The sequence below is a fragment of the Rattus norvegicus genome, chromosome 7, assembly GCF_036323735.1.
Source record: "Rattus norvegicus strain BN/NHsdMcwi chromosome 7, GRCr8, whole genome shotgun sequence".
In the NCBI taxonomy this organism is placed as follows: domain Eukaryota; kingdom Metazoa; phylum Chordata; class Mammalia; order Rodentia; family Muridae; genus Rattus; species Rattus norvegicus.
Window position 1 is genome coordinate 20,710,334 of NC_086025.1, and position 19,412 is coordinate 20,729,745.

A 19,412-nucleotide genomic window follows, 5' to 3' on the forward strand; every position below is an offset into this window, starting at 1 on the left:
GTTATTGGGAAAATTACAGGAGAGGACATGTATGTGATAGTTGTCATAGACAAGAAATAAGGTAAAATTAAATGTTCCTAACATTAAAAATTACTCTGTGATCGGAAATGGGGGTTGTAATTTATTCCCCCTCCTTACACAGACCTGCATCCTTAAATACAGTTCTACACGCTTTTCATCTTGTTTAACACGTTTGCTCTTCTTCTGTACTGGTAATGAAATAAGCTAGACTTACAGCCTGGCACTTTCTCTTCAGTGAGCACGGACTTTCCCCTCGCTATTTTCCCTTCCCGGCTACAGTGCTGCATCACTTGTACTCACTGGACTCAACCAGTAACCCTATAGTGACAGGACAGAGTTTCAGTCTTAAAATAGCCAGTGCATGTTTATTTGGGGACACAGCCCCATAACGAAGTCCTAGCACATCTTCCTGGACCACGACGATACTAAAATACTGGGATGTGCACGTTAAATATGCATTACACATTACAGGCCAAGTCATATGATTTTTAAATTGTTAAAGGAGATGTCAAAGAAATTTTTACAGTAAAAAACTTGGACAATGTCTTTCTGGCTGCTCAAGGTTATGCCCACACTCTCCACCAGACGTCAGGGGATATATATTCCACAGGGATCTAATTTTAGTTCTTAACTGGAACTCAAGGTCAGCCACCTGAATCTGATAGTTCTCAACTTTTGCCCTGTGTACAGCAAGTGAGCAAAAGGAAGACAGTAAGAGTAAGAGCATACGTGCTGGGAGAAGGGAAGGAGGAAGAAAGAGGGAGAGAGAGGCAGGGAAGGAGGGAGGGACGTGAGCAAGGGAAGTTACTATAGCAGCGGTGGGAACTAAGTTAGTAATTCACTGTCTGTTCTGTAAGAGAACTATTCAAAAGCTGTAGTTTTAAATACTAAACGGTTAATAAATTACTCAGAATACTGAAGCATACTTTTAATGAAGGTTATAGAAAAGGATCCTGGGGTCAAAGATGACTACTTTTTTATAAAAAGAATCCTAAGCTAAACACATTTTCTAAATGATTACTCGCTCACTTTAATTCATGTTTATTTACATCAATTTTACATTGATACATTTGAGGGGGTTTTCCTACTTCATATTATGAAAGACAAAGTAATTCTCATTTTTATTTGCTAGATCCTGGCTCTGTGAATGTAAAGCTTTGGTACACTCTTAACTTCTATTTCCACCTCCCTTTGTGGATGTGTTCTACAGCCAGGCCCTGTATCTTTCACAAAGACTGAGAGTTCTGAGTAACAACCATGAAACTGTTTGGCTCAGACTTGTTCGCTACTGAGCAGCCTGAGAATGACACGCGGTGGCATCAAACACTCACTAACAGGCAGGAAAGACAGCTCGGGTGCAAAGGACACTTACAGACCCATCGCTGCCCTTCTGACAGGAGGCTGAAAAGCGTTCATAAAACATCTCTTCAGGAGTTGGGGATTTAGCTCAGTGGTAGAGCGCTTGCCTAGCAAGCGCAAGGCCCTGGGTTCGGTCCCCAGCTCCGAAAAAAAGAAAAAAAGAAAAAAAATCTCTTCAAACACAAAACCAGTTGCTGCTTTTCCCTTACTATTCAAGTGTCTTAGTTTTCCAAAACAATCCTTTTCTCCACAGTGTATATGTGAAACTTTAGTCTTGAAGAAAATTTAAGTATTTAAGTTAATATTGGCAGTTAGAGAAGAAATATCTTCATTTTCCAAATGAGAAAAAAGGTTTTAAGAGAAATGTTAAGTGAGAAATAGACATCTATTTTGGGTTAGTGAGCAGTAAGAGAACATGACAAATAATTTATCATATAAGAGACTTAACATCTGTGAAGTGAGTAAGTGCTAAGTATCTTTTAACACACAGCGACTTAAGCTATGTACTAACTGTAACGCTGAATGAAGAGCAGGTGGCACTAAGAGGAAACCCCTCGGGAGGTGTGTTGTTAGGCAGGAGGAAAGTGTCTGAGTTCTGGACGGAGGACAGAAGAATGGAGTACCATCAACAGGCCAGAGAGGACCGTGGAGAACTGAGGGAGCCAGATGGAATGCGCCTGGTACTGGGAGGCAGACAGTAGCCACGCAGTCAGTGTGGAGGTGGCTGCTGGGTACCTCAGAGGGTCACCGTATGGGAGGATACACAGGTCCTCACTATCATATACTGTGCTGTCTCTGAGGATGATCAGGAAAGGCAAGAGGAACTGAAGCCTTGCTCTGGCCCCAGATCTGTCTGTCACACAAGTTCCTCATTCCAAGTCCTCTTGCCTCCATCCAGCCCCTCGTGGAAAGCATGCTGTCTGATGCCTCTCCATGCTTGGTCATCAGCTCAGTGTCTAGGTTCTGTCTAAACTGTGCATCAAATCCCCAAATCTGGACATCTAAGTCAGAAAACAGGGAGATGTGTAAGCCATCACTTATGCTCTAGATTTCTAGCCAGATCTGGTGTAACACATGGGCTATGGAACCAGATGGCTTAGGTCTCACTAGTTTAGACAGTATTTTCTCTATGTGCCTTTGTTTCCTCTTCTGTAAAACAAAAAGGCCATAGTCTACATCTTCGAGCTTTGCTGTGAGGGTTAACTGTGCACACAAACGCATGGGACTTAAAGACTAATAGGCATATAGCATTCTGTATCTATGAACACTTTTTTTTTTTTTTGGTTCTTTTTTTCGGAGCTGGGGACCGAACCCAGGGCCTTGTGCTTCCTAGGTAAGCGCTCTACCACTGAGCTAAATCCCCAGCCCCATGAACACTTCTTTTTATACCAAATGTTTTCAAATATAGTTCACACAAAGTCCATTCCATTAAAGTACACAACTGATTTGTCTTTAGAGTACATATTCACACTTGTGCAACCATCATCTCTAATTTTAGAATATTTTCATCACTCACATCAGAAACTCAATACCCATTAGCAATAAATCCTGATTCTTCTTTTTCCCTAGTCCCAGGTCCCTGGCAACCACTAGTCTATTTTCTGTCACCAAGGATCTGTTATCCAAGACGTTTCATGCTAACAGAAATCATACAACAACTGTCTGGCCTTTTGTGCCTGGTTTCCTTCACTTAGCATGCTTTCAAAGTCCATCCACCATTAGCACACATCAGTTACTTTATTTCTTTAACTGAATAATAGTCTATTGCAGGAATGGAATATAACATATTTTGTTCATCATTTACATGCTGATAGATACTGGGTTGTTTCTACTTTTTTATTATTATGCAGCAAACCTCTGTGTGTGTGTGTGTGTGTGTGTGTGTGTGTACATCGATTATGTGCATGGACTATGTCCACATTTCTCTTTGTAACACACTCTCAATACCTGGAGGTACAGTTGGTGTGTCAGACAATCACTCAGTGGCTGTGCCACTTCCCACAAGTACTATGTGAATGAATGCCCAGGTATTTCCACACTCCTGTCAATATTTGCTATTGTCTCATGCTCTAGCCTAGTAGAGGTGAACTGATTTGTATATGGCACTTTTGATTACCTTTATCTGATAACTAGTGATGTCCATTTTTATTTTGGAAACCTAGATCTTCAGTTTACTGTTCATTTTAAATTCAGTTGTCTTCGGAGTAAGAGCCCTGGGGCTGGAGCAATGGCTCAGTAGTTAAGAGCACCTGAGTTTGGTTCCTCGGGTCTACACATTTCCAACCATCTATACTCTAGTTTCCAAGGCTCTGATTCCCCCTTCTGACCTCCATAGGCACCAAGCATGCATGTGGCATACATGCACACAAGAAGACAAAACACCCATACATGTAAAAGAAACTTAAAGTTTCAAAAACATCTTAGGGAGTATTTTATATATTTTAAGTGCAACTTTTACCATATATATGATTTTCAAATATTTTCTCTAATTCTGCAAATTACCTTTTTTTTCTTTTAAAGCACAAATGTTAACTCCAACAATATCCAGTTTGTCTGTTTCTTCTTTTGTTTATGTTTTTGGTACCATCTGAGAGAATGGTGACTTATGTTTTCCCCAGTCTTTACCTCGTGGACTCAGATCTCTGATCCATTTGCCTTTGAGCAGAGTGTGGAGTAAGGTAAGGACCAACCACATCATTTATACGTGATTTGTTAACAGTCGTAGTCATAGTCACTCACATGCTAGCTCCCAGTCTTGAACACCAATGCTCTATCCATCTTCAAACTGTTGAGTCTGCCTCCACCGCTGTTTGACACATGCAGTTCAGGATGGACCCAAACTTCTGAAGTAGCCACAGCTGGCCTTGAGCCCCTATCCTCCTGCCTTGACCTCCCATATACCAGGATTACAAGACACCCCACCATACCCAGCCAGCTCCATTTTCATTTTTCTCCTCCATGATTCTTTAAGCTATTCTGTGTCTGTTTTAATATCAGAACTGGCCTGTCAATTTCTAACAAGAAGCCACCTCTAATTCTAGAAGCGACTATACTGAATTAGTGGATGGTAGGACAAATACTAATATTCTAGCAGTAGTTTTCTATTCCATAAACATGGGTTTTTTTTTTCATTTATTTAAATCTTCTTTAATCACTCTCCGTGAAGCCTTACAGTCATTAACATCTGGCTTATGTACTTAGGTTGTTACTTTAAGGCAGTGTTCTCAACCTGTGTGGGTCTAGACCCCTTAGAGGTCAGATGTCCCTTTTACTGGGGTCACCTAAGACCATTGGAAAACACAGATATTTACATTTTGGTTCATAACAGTACCAAAATTACAGTTAAGAAGTAGCAATGAAAATAATTTTATGGTTGGGGTCACCACAGCATGAGACACCATGTACTGGAAGGTTGAGAACCACTGTTTTAAGGTTTACTACATGTGTCTTATTGGATCTGCTCCAGATTGATACTAATTTTCTGGAAGGTATAGAAATATTCCTATAAAGTGCTCTTCTTTTTATAATACTGTTCTATACATTATATCTGCAAGTGATAAAACTCAACAATAACTGCAGTCACTACCTTCTGTCGTCTGTACAGATGCTGGTAAAGGAGAGTAAACACGTGACATTTGTTCTACTGGCCTTATTAATTATCACTGGTGGGTCTTTTGACTTGTTCTTGTGGACTCCAGCTACCATCTGGAGTCACTCCAGTACAATATTGCTTTGTTCCCAGTCACCTTCGTGTGAGCCTGGCAAAAACATTGTATTTAAATATACTATTTGCTCACCATAACATTACAGAATTCTGTTTTACACAGATGCTTTTAAAAATCACTAAAGGGGAGCACATGATGGTCCAGCTGGTAAAAGCACTTGGAAAATAAGCCTGTCAATTTGAATCAGATCCCAAGAGCCCATGGTGGAAGCAGAGAACTGACTATTAACAGCTAAAGGAGAAAATCCTGAAGCAGTCAGAGAAGTGCAGTGAGAAATGCAAACATGGGTTCCTCCTGAGAAGACAACCAACCCCTCAGTTCACAGCCCAGTGTTCTTTACGATGCCTGTTTACTGCAGAGCTCTGCACATGGTCTGCCAATTCCACTTTTCTTAGCTGAATTCTAGAATTTTTTCAGTAAATATTTTCTTCATTATATATTCTTGGGGGTAAAAAAGTGTTTATTTTAAAAAATAATTTTGATAGGTTTCATGGATGCTGGTTTATAGAGTTCAATGCCTATCATGGCTGCAAAATGAACTTACGGCATAATTAGATGAGAAAATATGCCTCCCCCAACTCCACACTCCCACTACTCTTACCATACAAGGCAGGTACCCTAAAACATAACATAAAGATGGCCCAGGAAGATGACTCAATAAGTAAAAGCACTTGATGGCACTGCACAACAGAAGTTCCTAACACGTGCAGAGTGAAGCTGCCACTGCAGGATCAGGCTAGAGAGAGACCCCCATCTCAGGTCTGACCACGCATGTCACACGTGGGCACATGAGCATGCACGTGCACACACAGTAATTGTTTTTAGAGATCACACAATGACCCTAAATTAGAAAAGCTTTTCTGTCCTTTCTCCCTAGATTTATCCCTTCAATTAGATTATCAGGCAAACATCTACAGTGAAAGGTACAGTCTGGTATAAAACACAAAGTGTTTGATTTGCCCTATTGCTAGGCATTCATTCCACCTAACAGTTAAGATCTGCCTAGAATCCTGCTAGACAGGAGTTTGAAAAATAAAAACCTGAGGTGTGCACTTGGTAGTGTGTGTACATGTGTGAAGGATATTAAAAATATTCAAAGTCATCACACATCATTTAAAGGCACACAAGACCTTGGGTATGCTAGAAAGCAATCTACAGCTAGGCTGTGAGAGAGGGAGGAGGAGAGGGAAAGACACAGGAAGCAAGTGCTGAGAGCCTTGGCTATGCTAGAAAAAGTGCTACAACCGCTGCCCCAGCCTGAAAGACGATCTTCGAGGAAGACTAGTTTCAGAGTGAGCACTGTATTTGTACTATGTGTTTCCTTAGGTAAAGGCATCGAATAAACTCTGAATCAAATTTACAAGCCATGTTAAGTTTTTTCATAAAATAAACAAATAAAATTAAGAGTTTGACAATCTCAGCTGACCAGAGTAAGAGCAAAGACTCTCAGAACGAGCATCCGTGCCTTGAGCGGTGCTACCTACAAGTGGATTCGAAGCCCAGGACTAACAAGTCTGCCTCGGCACATTTTCCTTGGAGGAAAGTTATATGCCCTTGGCACTCGTTGTCCACAGTCCACAGCGACAGCCACCAGCACCTATGACTGAGGATGCTCCAAACCACGTGCCAGAGGCTAACAGCCAAGCCAGGAATCTATGCCTAACACAGGTCCAGTACACAGGACCAGAGGAAACGTGTGGACTACAGATGATCTAGTGTGCCGGGCAGAACCAAGTCTAAAGGGAAAACATAAAAATGGACAGATCTGGAATAACAACGGACTTTCGTATCCAGATACAGTCTTCATTTACTGCACTACATAAGCTGGCATCGTAAGCAATACTACTCTAGTGAGGTAATCAAGAAAATTCAATTTCAGAAAAAAACAATTAAAACCCAGAAAGCACTGCTTTATGTTTATGGCCCAACCACACTGTTCTAAAATACAATTGTATTATGCTGTGTTATTAAATAGTTATGGTCTTAAATCAGTTCAATCTATCACAATCCGAAAGTTTAAAAGGAAAAGCCAACTCCACAGCAGTAAGAGTCAAGCAGCAGCATCTGGTGACTTCCTTGTTGCAAATCCCGGTGTAGTTTCTATCAGGGTGCAAGCTGTGATCGATCACTCCTCAAATATACTTTGTATACTGCTTTCTCAGTGAACACTGTGAGTTATACTTTGCAATTGTAATGTATCACTAAAAGAATGTAAAATACAAAACCACACATTCTGGCTTCCACCTAACTTCCAAGTTCCTTACCCTCCTCCTGACAGGCATCTGTGTAGGCGCCTATGCAGTGTCTCATGCGCTGCTGGGAGCTAAGACTCCACAGTAAGAAAGCCCGACTCCTTGTCCCTGTGAAGCGCTCACGATTTCGACTCAGCAACTGGCCTAGCACTTAAGGGACAGGAGCCTAAAGTTATGAAACAGGGAAACATGAGTGTAGTTTAGGTGTGTGAATGCTTGCTCCTCTGAGGAAAATGATGCTGTGCACAGTTATCTCAGACGCCTGAGCTTTTCCACAGGTGACAATGCTTCATTCTTAGTCACAGGTCACGGAAGGTCAAACGTTTCACTCCTCTCCGCACTCCCAGGACAGAGGACTGGACCCGGAGCCTCACACATGCTAGGAAAACTGTGTCCCAACCCAATTCCTTTTACAATGTATCTTTTCGACTTGAATCGCAATACTCTTCCCTGCTTTCAGAGGGACTGTGTTACAACCACAGTGAGCACCTGACTGTCTCCAGGTGTGGGTTTTGGTGATCCAGCACTTGCCTTCCCCACCCACAGATTTGCATGATACATCTGTGTATGTACTGATCGGCAAGCCCAGTCGGCCGCTGCAGGGAGGATGGAAAGCAAGCAGGGGCTTCTACCCAAATCTGTGATTCACACGCACCTGTCACAATCTGCATCAGATGCACAAACATCAGAATTACATCTGACTTTATTCCTTAAGAAAAATACATACACTCGCCTTTGCTAGCCAGCTCCCAACTTAAGCCTGGCTCTTTTTTTCCCCAAAGATTTACTATTTACTTTATGTATATGATTACGGTGTTGTGTCACCAGAAGGGGGCACCAGACCCCATTACAGATGGTTGTGAGCCACCATGTGGTTGCTGGGAATTGAACTCAGGACCTCTGGAAGAGCAGTCAGTGCTCTTAACTGCTGAGCCATCTCTCCAGCCCTAAGCCCGACTCTTAAGCAGTGTCTCAACATTGAAGAATAAAAGATAAACTAAGGTATTGGACCATAATTTTAAGTATTTCAAAATATATTTCAAAAGGCAATGAGCTAAAGCTGCAGAGCAGTGGGCACTAAGGAACTAATGAAGAATCCTTTCTGTATGAGGCTTCACCATGTTCCTGCAGAGTGAGCACAGACCTCAGTTTTCTCACTGCACTGAACAGCACTAGAGGGAGAAGCAAATCTCTGTAAAATTCAAAATCAAAGCAGAAATGTCAAGGATCAGATCCAGAGAACATCACTTGTCACCCCATGCAGAGAGGATGTAAAACAAGGTTTATTTTGAAAGGCACTGCCCGTTATTCTAGGTTGTCATAAAGTTGGGAGATATATATATATTTTTTTCCCATGGGCAGATGTTATGTTTGGTTGATGTTTTCTATCACAGCACTGTACTTTACGAAAGTGAAAGAAGTCCTGATTTCTTTGTTACCATGTAGAAAATCTAGAATAGTTCTCAACCTTCTTAATGCTACAACTCCTTAACGCAGCTCCTGTTGTGGTGACCCCAACCACAAAGTTACCTTCATTACTACTTCATAACTGTGTTTTGCTACTGTTTTAAGTCATAATACAAATATGTGTGTCTTCTGGGGGTCTTAGTCAATGCCTGTGGCAGGGTCATTTGATCCCCACAGTTGAAAAACCACTGCACTAGAAGCACATTCAGAGCAGCACAGGACAGCAATGGATCTTACATTTTCACACTGGGCTCAATGCAAAACCTACTACTCTGTTCCCACAGAACTTCTACCGCTGTGAGCATGGGCTGTCCTGCAGTTTCCCTGTCAGCCTCTGAAAAGCACCCTAGGCATCAAAGTGTCACTAATGGTTTTAACCCTTGGAGACTGAAATGGATTTGTTTGCTGATGTTTTGCATTAATGAAGATTACCTACCTAGGTCCCTAATGACACTTGTTTATAACAGACCTCCCAGGAAGCAGGGACCTACACACACACACTGAAATAAACACCAGTGCAGAAGTTACTCTCTCCAGAGATCTAAAGGTAGCAGAGGGCAATCTCCACACCACAGATCCAAACAACCTCTGCGTCAAAGCAATTAGGAAAAAAGCTCTCTGCACTCAACACGAAGGGATGTCCTCATCATTCTACAGCACGGCTTAACAACTTTACATAGTGTTCACATCATAACAGGCAGCAGAAGCGATCTAGCAACGATTTAAAGTATGTGGGGAAATGTGTACTTATATGTAAATACTATGAGTAGGAGGAACTTTGAGCATCTGGGGAACTGCATATGTATCAGAGGAAGGTTGCTGGAATCAAACCCACGTAGACAGTAAGTAGGGAGAATGGTTAGACAATGTCAGGCCTTTCTACCACCTTACAGGAAACACACACTTGGATAACTAATACAGGAAAATTCCCCTCTCCAAAGACATTCAGATGAAGTGAAGCATCTGCGTTCAGCTTTTCATGCACAAGGGTATGTGTATGTATGTATGTGCAGGTGTGTGCACACATGTGTGTGCACATGTATGTATTCCAGGGACCCTTCAGTCTCTCTCCTTACAATGTGCCACTGTGCCCAGCATTGTTCTGTGGTTCTATGGACTGAACTCCAGTCCTGATGGTAAGGCAAACACTCTACTGACTGGGTGGTCCTCCACTCTTAATGATTTATTATGATGAGTAAATGCCTATCCAGGGTTCCGAAGTCTGACTCCTAGTATAGCATGAATGGAACAAATGGAGGAAGGGTTCTCCCAATCAGACACACAGTAGCTGCCTTCCTAGCTCGAATGTCTATCATGAGTCTGTCATTCCACTGCCTGCTTTAATACCTTGTTTTTCTCCAACAGCACATAATAGAATTTTTCTTTCTACAGCCTCTTAGGATTCTATTATGTGCTATTGTTTCTTCCCAATATACCTCAGAGATCGCCTCCAATCTTTTGCTCTTGATGTATGTTTTGATGAAAAAAAGTGTTCACTTGGGTTCAATCTAAACAAGATCTCGAAAAGGGACACACTTTGGTCAAAGGGCAAAAGGCATCTTAATTTTAATAGCTAACTACCAGCCTGTCCTCCACAGACACTGTGCCATTTTAATGTGTGAGGATCACCTAGAGATGCCACCTGCTTGGTGTCTACTCCCTGCCCAGCTTCTGATCCTTAGATAAGGGACGGCTCCGAAGAAGTCCAGTTTGAAAGCTATTTGAAAAGCATATTCATTCAATAAATCTCTACTCCGAGAGGTATCTTTTGTCTTAGTGACACTATCCAAATCCAAAAGTAAGTCTTCTTTCCACTCCATGGCCCTCATCTAATAGACTTCCTGAGTGTTCATCATGTGCTCAGCACTGCAGACATGATGAACAGAGACGAACAACTACGTCAGCCAGCGGGAGTGCTACTTTATCATGGAGAGGACTTAACAGGAAGACTAGAAATAAAGAGTATATCTGACCTGTCAACACTTCATACATAAAACACAAGGGAAGTAGAAATTACAGGCTGCAGAAGCATGCAGAGAGCAGGTCACTGACACTACTATGTCACGTGTCAGCATAGGAAGTCACGGGAAGATTTTAACACTAAGAATGAGAAGGCCAGACTGTTTGTTGCCTTAGATCTATGGACAAGTAACTAGAACCACATGTTCCTACACAGTGAAAGGCGGGCAGCTAAAAACCTAATATAGTGGGGATGCAGTCTTTCACCCGAGCAGCAGGGAGGCAGAGGCAAGTTGATCTCTGAGTTCGAGGCCAGCCTGGTCTACAGAGAGAACAGCACACTTATGCAGTAATCCAGATGAAGGGCTACATTAGGAGAATAAATCTGCAGAGATTAGACACAGAGAGGCAAATGGACAATGTAAGGTTATCAGTCCACTACCAGCATCTAAGACTCTGACACTGCCTACTGACTCAGCCACAGTCTTATCTGATCCTGGAATCTCTGAGGCTGGGATAGAGGTATAGAATCCAGAAAAACAAAAAGGCAGGACCGGTTTATCCTCCTTAACATGATCCTTTAACACACCAAGTAAGGCAGCCATAGGCAATGCCAACAGGCAAACATACATTAAGTAGCCATGCTTCTGACGCACCCTCTCATGTAATGAGAGTAATGCATGCCCTGATGTGTGAGTGTCTTTGTGACAGTGAAGCCAGCTAGTAACCTTGAGAACCGTAACAGCCTGAGTAAGTATAGTGCTGAGAGTACGTGGCTGGGGGCAGCAGCAGGAAAAGCAGCTTTCCCTAGACTCCAAACAGCTTTACATTAGCCTGGCATTTTGCACAACCTGGAATTCTGCCACCCAAAAAGACAATCTTTTAGCAGTAAGACAGTCTAGTGATAGTCCCACTGAGCCCTTCCCCACCTCATGTAAGCCTAGGGCTCTGTGGGATGAGCAAGAGGGATTGTGGGTAACCCATACTAAACCTCGCACCTCTCCTTCTTCTCAGGAAGCCTGGAAAACTTAACTGAAACCGAAAAGTAACCAACAACCTTCAGATGAAAACATGCCCACTGCTTAACTACCCAGGATTCACACACACACACACACACACACACACACACAGACACGCACACACACAGACACGCACACGCACACACACGCACACACACGCACACACACGCACACACACGCACACACACAGACACACACACAGACACGCACACAGACACACGCACACACACACAGACACACACACAGACACGCACACACACACGCACACACACACACAGACACGCACACACACACAGACACGCACACACACACACACGCACACGCACACACACACCAAACCTTACCTTTCTTTTATCTTCATCTGCTGATTCAAATTTGAAAGTAGCCCTATGCTGAGGAGGGAAAAAGGAAACATCATTATTTTAATATATGAACTTTAAAGATTTTTAAACAAAATATATAAACTGATTTTTAATAAATATTGTTCTCTCATCTCAATATTCTTATCAAAGTAAGGCAGACATATAAGTAAATAAATGTAAAGAAAGCCACATGAAAAGATTATGGCAGAAATACAATGGGAGAAGAGAGAATTAAAGCAGCAACTACCCAGAGGTGGAATGATTAGCACAAGGCACTGGACATGTGCGCTGGACTTTGAGGGATAACGAGGAGTTTGCTGTAGGTGTGTGAACTTATGTGCTGCATTCATGAAGCTGGCAACTCTGGGAGACTGAAACATGAGACATTTCAGGGGAGGAACCTGAAAGACTTGAGAATGGAAACACAGATTGGACTGAGATTTGGGAAGCCTTTCAGTGTGCTAGGATTCTCTTTTTTGCATCCCATAAGAAATCGTCAGAGAGCTGCAGAGAAAGACAACCTGCGGAAAGGCACCCTCACTTACTAGTTGTGACTTCAAGCTGTAAACTATACTAGGTTCCTCTCATGAAAATGGAGTACTACTCAGCTCAGAGGGTGACTGTGAGGGTTCTGGCAGTTATGACATTAAATATCTCACTACCTGGCAAGTAGTAAACAGTATGTATTAAGGAGCTGCTGCTGCTGCTGCTGCTGCTGCTGCTGCTGCTGCTGCTGCTGCTGCTGCTGCTGCTGCTGCTAACGATGTTACGGACAAATTAACTGGAGGGAAGAAGGTGCTGTGGTTCCCCTGGAGTGACTGGCCAGAGTGTAGACCTACTTCACTGTGTGTGTAGCAGAGCAGAGGGAATGGGTAGAATAACTGGCTTGTTTGCATAGGGAGTGGTGGTCACAAATCAGGAGCACAGAATTATGACTCTCTCAGAGAGAGCATGCGCTCTCTGAATCAATCCCACCTGAGCCCTTCCTGAGGCAAACCAGCGAGCCATTCCTCTGCACTCTCTACTCTCCTGTTTATCTCACCGTCTACACTGACCAGCAGGACTGGCCACCCATCACAAGGAAAGGACATTAAGTGTGAAAGACAGCATCGGCCAGTGGTCCTGTTTTCTAGCTTTGCAGGAACCATTTTCAAAATGAAATGAGCTATAGAAATGTTGGGAGGGAGGTAGCTTTGAGTGCAAGAAACAGTTAAAGGGAAGACAAGAGGTTAAGAGATAAGGTCATCTAAGGAAACCCCAGGGAGGCTACTCAAGCACGGATGCAAACCAACTGGAACGGGTGCTGCACAGAGAAGGCACAGATCTAAAACTTTTCATCTGAAGTGACAACATGTTACCGAGGACCAGGGAAGACCAGGGTGGAGTATGGACAGCGTATTTTGTGCAGGAGCTCATAGGCCAGCTCAAGGAAAGCAAGACTGAAAGCAGAAAGCCACATGCACTGGGCATCACAAGCTGGCATAATGCTGCCCAAAGCGGCACCATTTGACACAAACCTTTAAAGGGAGAGGGATTTGGCAACCCAGACGAGAAGCCATGAAAACTTTCACCCCATTTGACCTAGAACTCCCACCACTTTTATTGATTTTAATGGAGTCATGCAAAGTGAGAGGAAAAATTACGAACATAAGCATATTCACACGTGTTTTCTAATACAGCAAAAGAGGCAAGCCGAATGTCAAACATGTGTCACAACAGTCTGCTGAACACATGCCCATCCGATAAAACAGTATACAGCAACCAAAAGACAGGTGACTCGGTCGGATTATTCTATAATAAAAATCCTTGGAATAAAGGATGCAGGAAGAATAAATGAACAAGGAAGGAGAGGAGAGGAGGATGTAAATCTGAGGGCTTAGGAATTCACAGACCCAAGATTCACTGAAACTTAATACTAAATGTTCTATGTGGAAGCTCAGCAAAGGCTCCCTGCAAATGAAAATAATTGTATTTAGAAATCAAAACGTCTTAGTTTTGCCACCCTACATAAAATGTCACTTCTGTAAATTATTTGGAATAAATCTGTCTGGTTGCTAAAACTTAGTATTTTTCCTAATAATATTTTTTGGCATCTATATAAAGAAAGAACAGGAAAAAAATAATTATTTTTTGGGAAGATACTCAGTAAGTTACAAAAATATCTTCCAAGTATTTCCTATACAGAATTCTTCTTTTTAGAATAGTATCAAGGGCTAGTTTTTCACTTTTCTGTTATTTCTTCACTGCAGGTCTGATAATAAATTAATAACAATTTTAAATAATAAATTTAAAAGAACAAAAAGTAACATTTACAAATAAAGATTTTCAGAAGCCCATCTAGCCATCATGAAAGCTTACTTAGAAAATATACTAGCATATGGGCACTAGAAATTACCTCAAAAATCATTTTTACCCTCAGATGCTGGGGTCTATAAGGCTAGCTTCACTTATCCAAGCTAGATCAGACCTAACAGGCTCTCTGCTGCTCCTTCTGACACTTTTTAAATACTTTTAATTTTTTGAGCCAGGGCTTTCTGAATGTCCCAGGCTGGCCTTGAACTTCAATCTTGCTGCCTCACTCCCCTTTCTAAAGCCCAACTGTTAGGAAGAGAACTAGCCTCCTAGGTGTGGACTCATGAGAGCTGTTAGCCAACTAACACCAACTTTTATATACTGCATTTCCAGAACAGAAGAAAGTCAAATATACATCAAAGAGTAAAGTCATTCTTCACTTCAAAGACTACAGAAGCTAGAACCTCTCAGTGACACATCAGACTCAGGACTGCAGGTTTTATCACTAAAAAGAAGCCCCGGAAAACCCAGGTATCACCGAACTGAAGCTTGGGCGCCGTCCTACTGCTCACTAAGTGCAACCCTGGCCAGGCAGACTTCACAACCCATGAGGTTTCCCTTACTTTTATATGCTATGGCTGGCACTTTGCACATAGTAGGTGTTCATTAAGTGGTTACTCCTGTTGTCTCTGCTCTACTATCTGACTAAACACTGACTTATTAGGGAATTCAGAGTTAGTTCACTGATATGTACAGAGACATGTCTTATACGTCACAATAGACTGCAGAACACAGGAATATCTCTATGCAAAAGCCTAGGGCACTCCCAAAGTCAAAGCTCAGCCTCATGAAAGAGGAGCACAACATCCTCCTACAGGGTCCAGGGTATTTAAATGCCCCATTCACATGCAGAGGCTGCATTCCCACAACTGCTCCCATCAGCTCCCATCAGCCTCACTCTCCCGCACATACTGCCACACAGAGGAAGAGCTCGAGCTGTCCTCCTTTCCTGCATCTAACGCTTGGAGACCTGCTTAAGTGACAGTACCTTAAGGAACTCTTCCCTCTTCACTGACCATAAACTTGCCCTATTTCCAAAATGGAATCCTGCTGAAGATGGCTGTGGGACAGTGACATGCCCAGGTGGCCTCTAGGGCTTGTCACACCATCTATCAATTTATCAGTCATCATGAAGACCACAAGTCACTTTCTTTACCTAGTTGACCAGTTTGGTTCTTTCAGCTCAATAGCAGAGCACAGTTTCATTGTAAGCAAGACCCTGGGTTCAATGTCTAGTGCTACGTCAAATTCCTGTGGCTCAAAAAACTCACAGTGTGGCCAGGCGGTGGCACACGTCTTTAATTCTAGCACTCGGGAGGCAGAGGCAGGCAGATCTCTGAGTTCCAGGCCAGTCTGGTCTACAGAACAAGATCCAACACAGCCAGGGCTACACAGAGGATCTGTTATGAAAACAACAACAACAAAATCACAATACTACAATGTACCTCAGGGCCATGACAATGAAGATAACCATGACAAACAACCTCTCTAGTAAACCTGCTGTCAGAACAGACTCTGGAGAGGACCAGGGGCTTGGGTAGTCTAAACTATCCAAGACAGCAAGACATCTGAAAATGAACAGCTCATTCTACAACTAAAGGATTAGAGTGCTTAGTGCTCAACAGTTACAAACAAGGTAGCATACTGGGCCTAAAAAGAAAACAAAACCCTCCTATGCCCAAAAGCAGAATCAACCAGGGAAAGGAAGCACAGCCATACACAATGTTACCTGGGTCAGGAATCTAAAGACTACATATGCTACATCCTCAGGCTCCTGAGCCTGTATGCAATCGCTTTGTCTTTCTGGACCTTGATCTACTATTTAGAGAAACATAAAAATGCTTCCACCTCCATTACAACTTTTACTATAAGGAGATTATATGTGTAAACTCCTAGGAGATTACACAGTACCTGAAGGCACTCAATACAAATTAATAGGTGAATTTAGGAGCAAGAAACAGCCACTCTCATTTCAAAGAACTATTTTCCTATTCTGAAGCAACTTAGCCTTGACAAAGAGACACTTTTTTTTCTTTATGGGATAGAGATTTCTTTCTAAAATAACAAGAGGTAGTGAATGAAGCAAGAAAGCTTGGAAATGAATTTCTGTACAGAGGAATTAGGTGTATTCTAGAGTCACATAGGCACTGTCTTCTCTGAATGCACTAGGTGATCTACCACGGTATTGGTACCATTAGAAGGTGCAGAGGTTCAGATAGAGAGTGAGAAAGATCCCCGAATTTCTTACTGTGTTACACCAATTCAGTGTCACATGCTTGTTGAAAGCAAACACCTATGGGTTACTTCTTTAGTAGCAGGCCCTGTTCTAGGTATTTTTACATGTAGAACTCATTCAGTCCTGACAAAAGCGTTAGGGTACAGATGCTGCTTTTCTCCTCAGTTGACAGAGGAATATAAAGCAAAGTTAAGCAACCCGGACTTGTCCACACACACTGTAAACTGAGAATCGGCACTCGGGGAGTCTGGCTCCAGAGCCTGGACTCCAACCACAACATCCCATGGAGGATCCTGACTATTAGCTCCTCATAACATAACAGGGGAACACTTCACAGGCATGCTGTGCTTAGTGCTTGCCATTCAATTTCAATTCATCTAACCTACACAATAAATAAAAACAATGGTGTTTTAATCCCTCCTTTACAGACAGGGCAAGCTTAAAATAACATGAAGCTGTTAACAGCAGAGCTGAGATTAGGACCAAGGTTTATCTGATCCAGATCCCATCTTCTTTCTGCTACACTCACAATGGCCAGCTTATTAGATAAAAGGTAACACACAGAACCTCCTCTGTAAACAATGAACTGATCTCTCCACATTGCTCATTCCGCTTCTGCTTGACTCCTTAGCGCCCGCAACCACTTCTTACTCTAAACACGTTTCAAATCCATTTTTCCAGGTAAGAAAACTGAAGGGCATGCTATCCATCTACTTTTGGGGGTTTCAGACCCCAAATACCATTAAGTCTGGACAGTTTACTTCTATTCTTCCTGCCTGATCACAGATACATAGATCCCCTTCCTATTCACCTCACCCACTTCTCCCTTTGAGGGGCAGCGCTGCACTGCAATATGAAACTCAGCACCCTTGTGCTCCAATCAGCCTACTGCCCTGTCCCTACTATAACCAACAGTAAACACGAGTGCTTTCTCTAACACAGTAACTGCTCCCATTCACGCCAAGTCACAACATTCTCAGGCTTGGCTTGGCCAGAAAAGAGTGTCTAGGAATCCTCTGAAGCCTTTCAAGACACTGCCTCAACAACAGAAGAAGATCCTAACAACTCTGAAAGCATTTCCAATATGAAAAGGGGAAGCCAAGCTCTGACAGGACGTAACCACGAGTGATAAGCCAACCTGAAGGGACATCAGGGAGAGGAAGGGATGAATTGGAGGAAACAAATAAAAGGGACCTAGTTAGTTCAGCTACAACATAGTGAATAGAGGACTCGGATTCCAGGGTAGGTTTTCCCTCCTCTCTGCCCTGCAGAAGAGTTTCTATTATTGCTAACTAGCTGGCATATAGTAAGTGCTAAATAAACATTAACGGTTAATAAAAGTTAATTCAACACAACAGCCAATTATACTTCTTTTTGAAAATTAGCTTGTAGCTCCCCTGTATTTTTTGCAGCACAGCAAAAAAGGCACTAGACTTCGAGGTAGACAGCCAGACTCACCTCAGTCCCCCTTTTCATTGGCTATGTGAATTTGGGAATACATTGTCATCCTAAGTTTTACTACCTGTGAAATAAGGAACATCCTCCCTACTATACTCACTGCTTGCTGGGGAGACTAAATGGGAATGAACGTTCTCTTACACAAGAAGAATGTCTCTTCTGGGGGTATTTCCCACTAAGCCCAGAAACGGCATACTGGCAGTTCACTGCCTGAAAATATATGAGAGTGGAAGAGTGGGCACAGAAGGTAAGATTCTGAACAGGGGCATAAAGCCATGTTTCTTTCAGAGAGGGCTGATAAGTAGGAAGGGGGAAAAGGAAGGATAAGGTATTAATTATATATAGGGTATAACTTGGTGATGGGTGGGTCTTCAGACTCATCAGTATTCTCATAGAAGTCTAGTCCCCCAAACAGCCTACAGGTGTTAGGTACGCTACTTATTAAAGCGAACAGGTGAAATTGCTGGAAGGGAAAGGAGGGAAGGTCTCATGGTTCTTGGAGAGAGAGGTTCTCCAGAGATGGAAGTGGTACTAATGACAAGATACCTTTTCTCTGTGGTGAAAGAACACTGACTAGATAGTTTGAAAACCTAGGTGGGAAGACTCGGGCTCCCAGGAATGACCTTGGGCTAGTTATTTAGCCCATCTGGAGTCTCCATTGCAAAACATAGATAATACCTCCCAGGATTGCTTGTCAAGATTAAATGAGATAATGACCAGAAAAGCTGTTAATGCGATACAAATAACAGGTATTATTAGGAGTTGGATTTTCCACCCACTTGCAACCTATGTCCATGACCTTGGGGCGAGATTTCAGTTCTTTCCACCTCGGTTTCCTCATCTACAAAATGGGAAGGATGATACCATCTATACTATAAGCACTCAAAGACATCAACGCCTGGTAAACCGTACAACGGTACAGGTACATAAAGACCTACCGTCGTGGCTGAGATGTTTTATGCGTGTCAAGGGCCGTGTTTATGCGGAGAAGCATGTATTTTTACACTATACAGATGAGAAGGCTTCGCATGCATTTTATGCATCCAGGAGTGGGGCACTAGGCAGACGCGCATCTACGGATTCTGGGGGTGTGACTTGCACGCTTAGGAAGATTACAAGTCAGGCTGCTGGGCCATGAATCGGAGTGGGCATTATAGTGGTGGCAGTGGGTAGATGTAGGATGAACGGGTGGGAAAGGCTGG

The 19,412-nt window shown here is 42.7% G+C and overlaps 1 protein-coding gene across 11 annotated transcripts in view; it reads right to left on the reverse strand.

The window, feature by feature from the left end:
- The window catches only part of Ric8b (RIC8 guanine nucleotide exchange factor B), a 93,730-nt gene that overhangs the window by 73,997 nt on the left and 321 nt on the right, over positions 1-19,412 (reverse strand). For all 11 annotated transcript variants that reach the window (XR_010052969.1, XR_005486617.2, XR_005486618.2 and 8 more), the window contains 1 exon segment: positions 12,147-12,194. Coding sequence is in view for 5 of the 11 variants with exons in the window: in XM_063263436.1 (XP_063119506.1) it covers positions 12,147-12,194 (48 nt within the window). In the remaining 6 variants the exon portion in view is untranslated.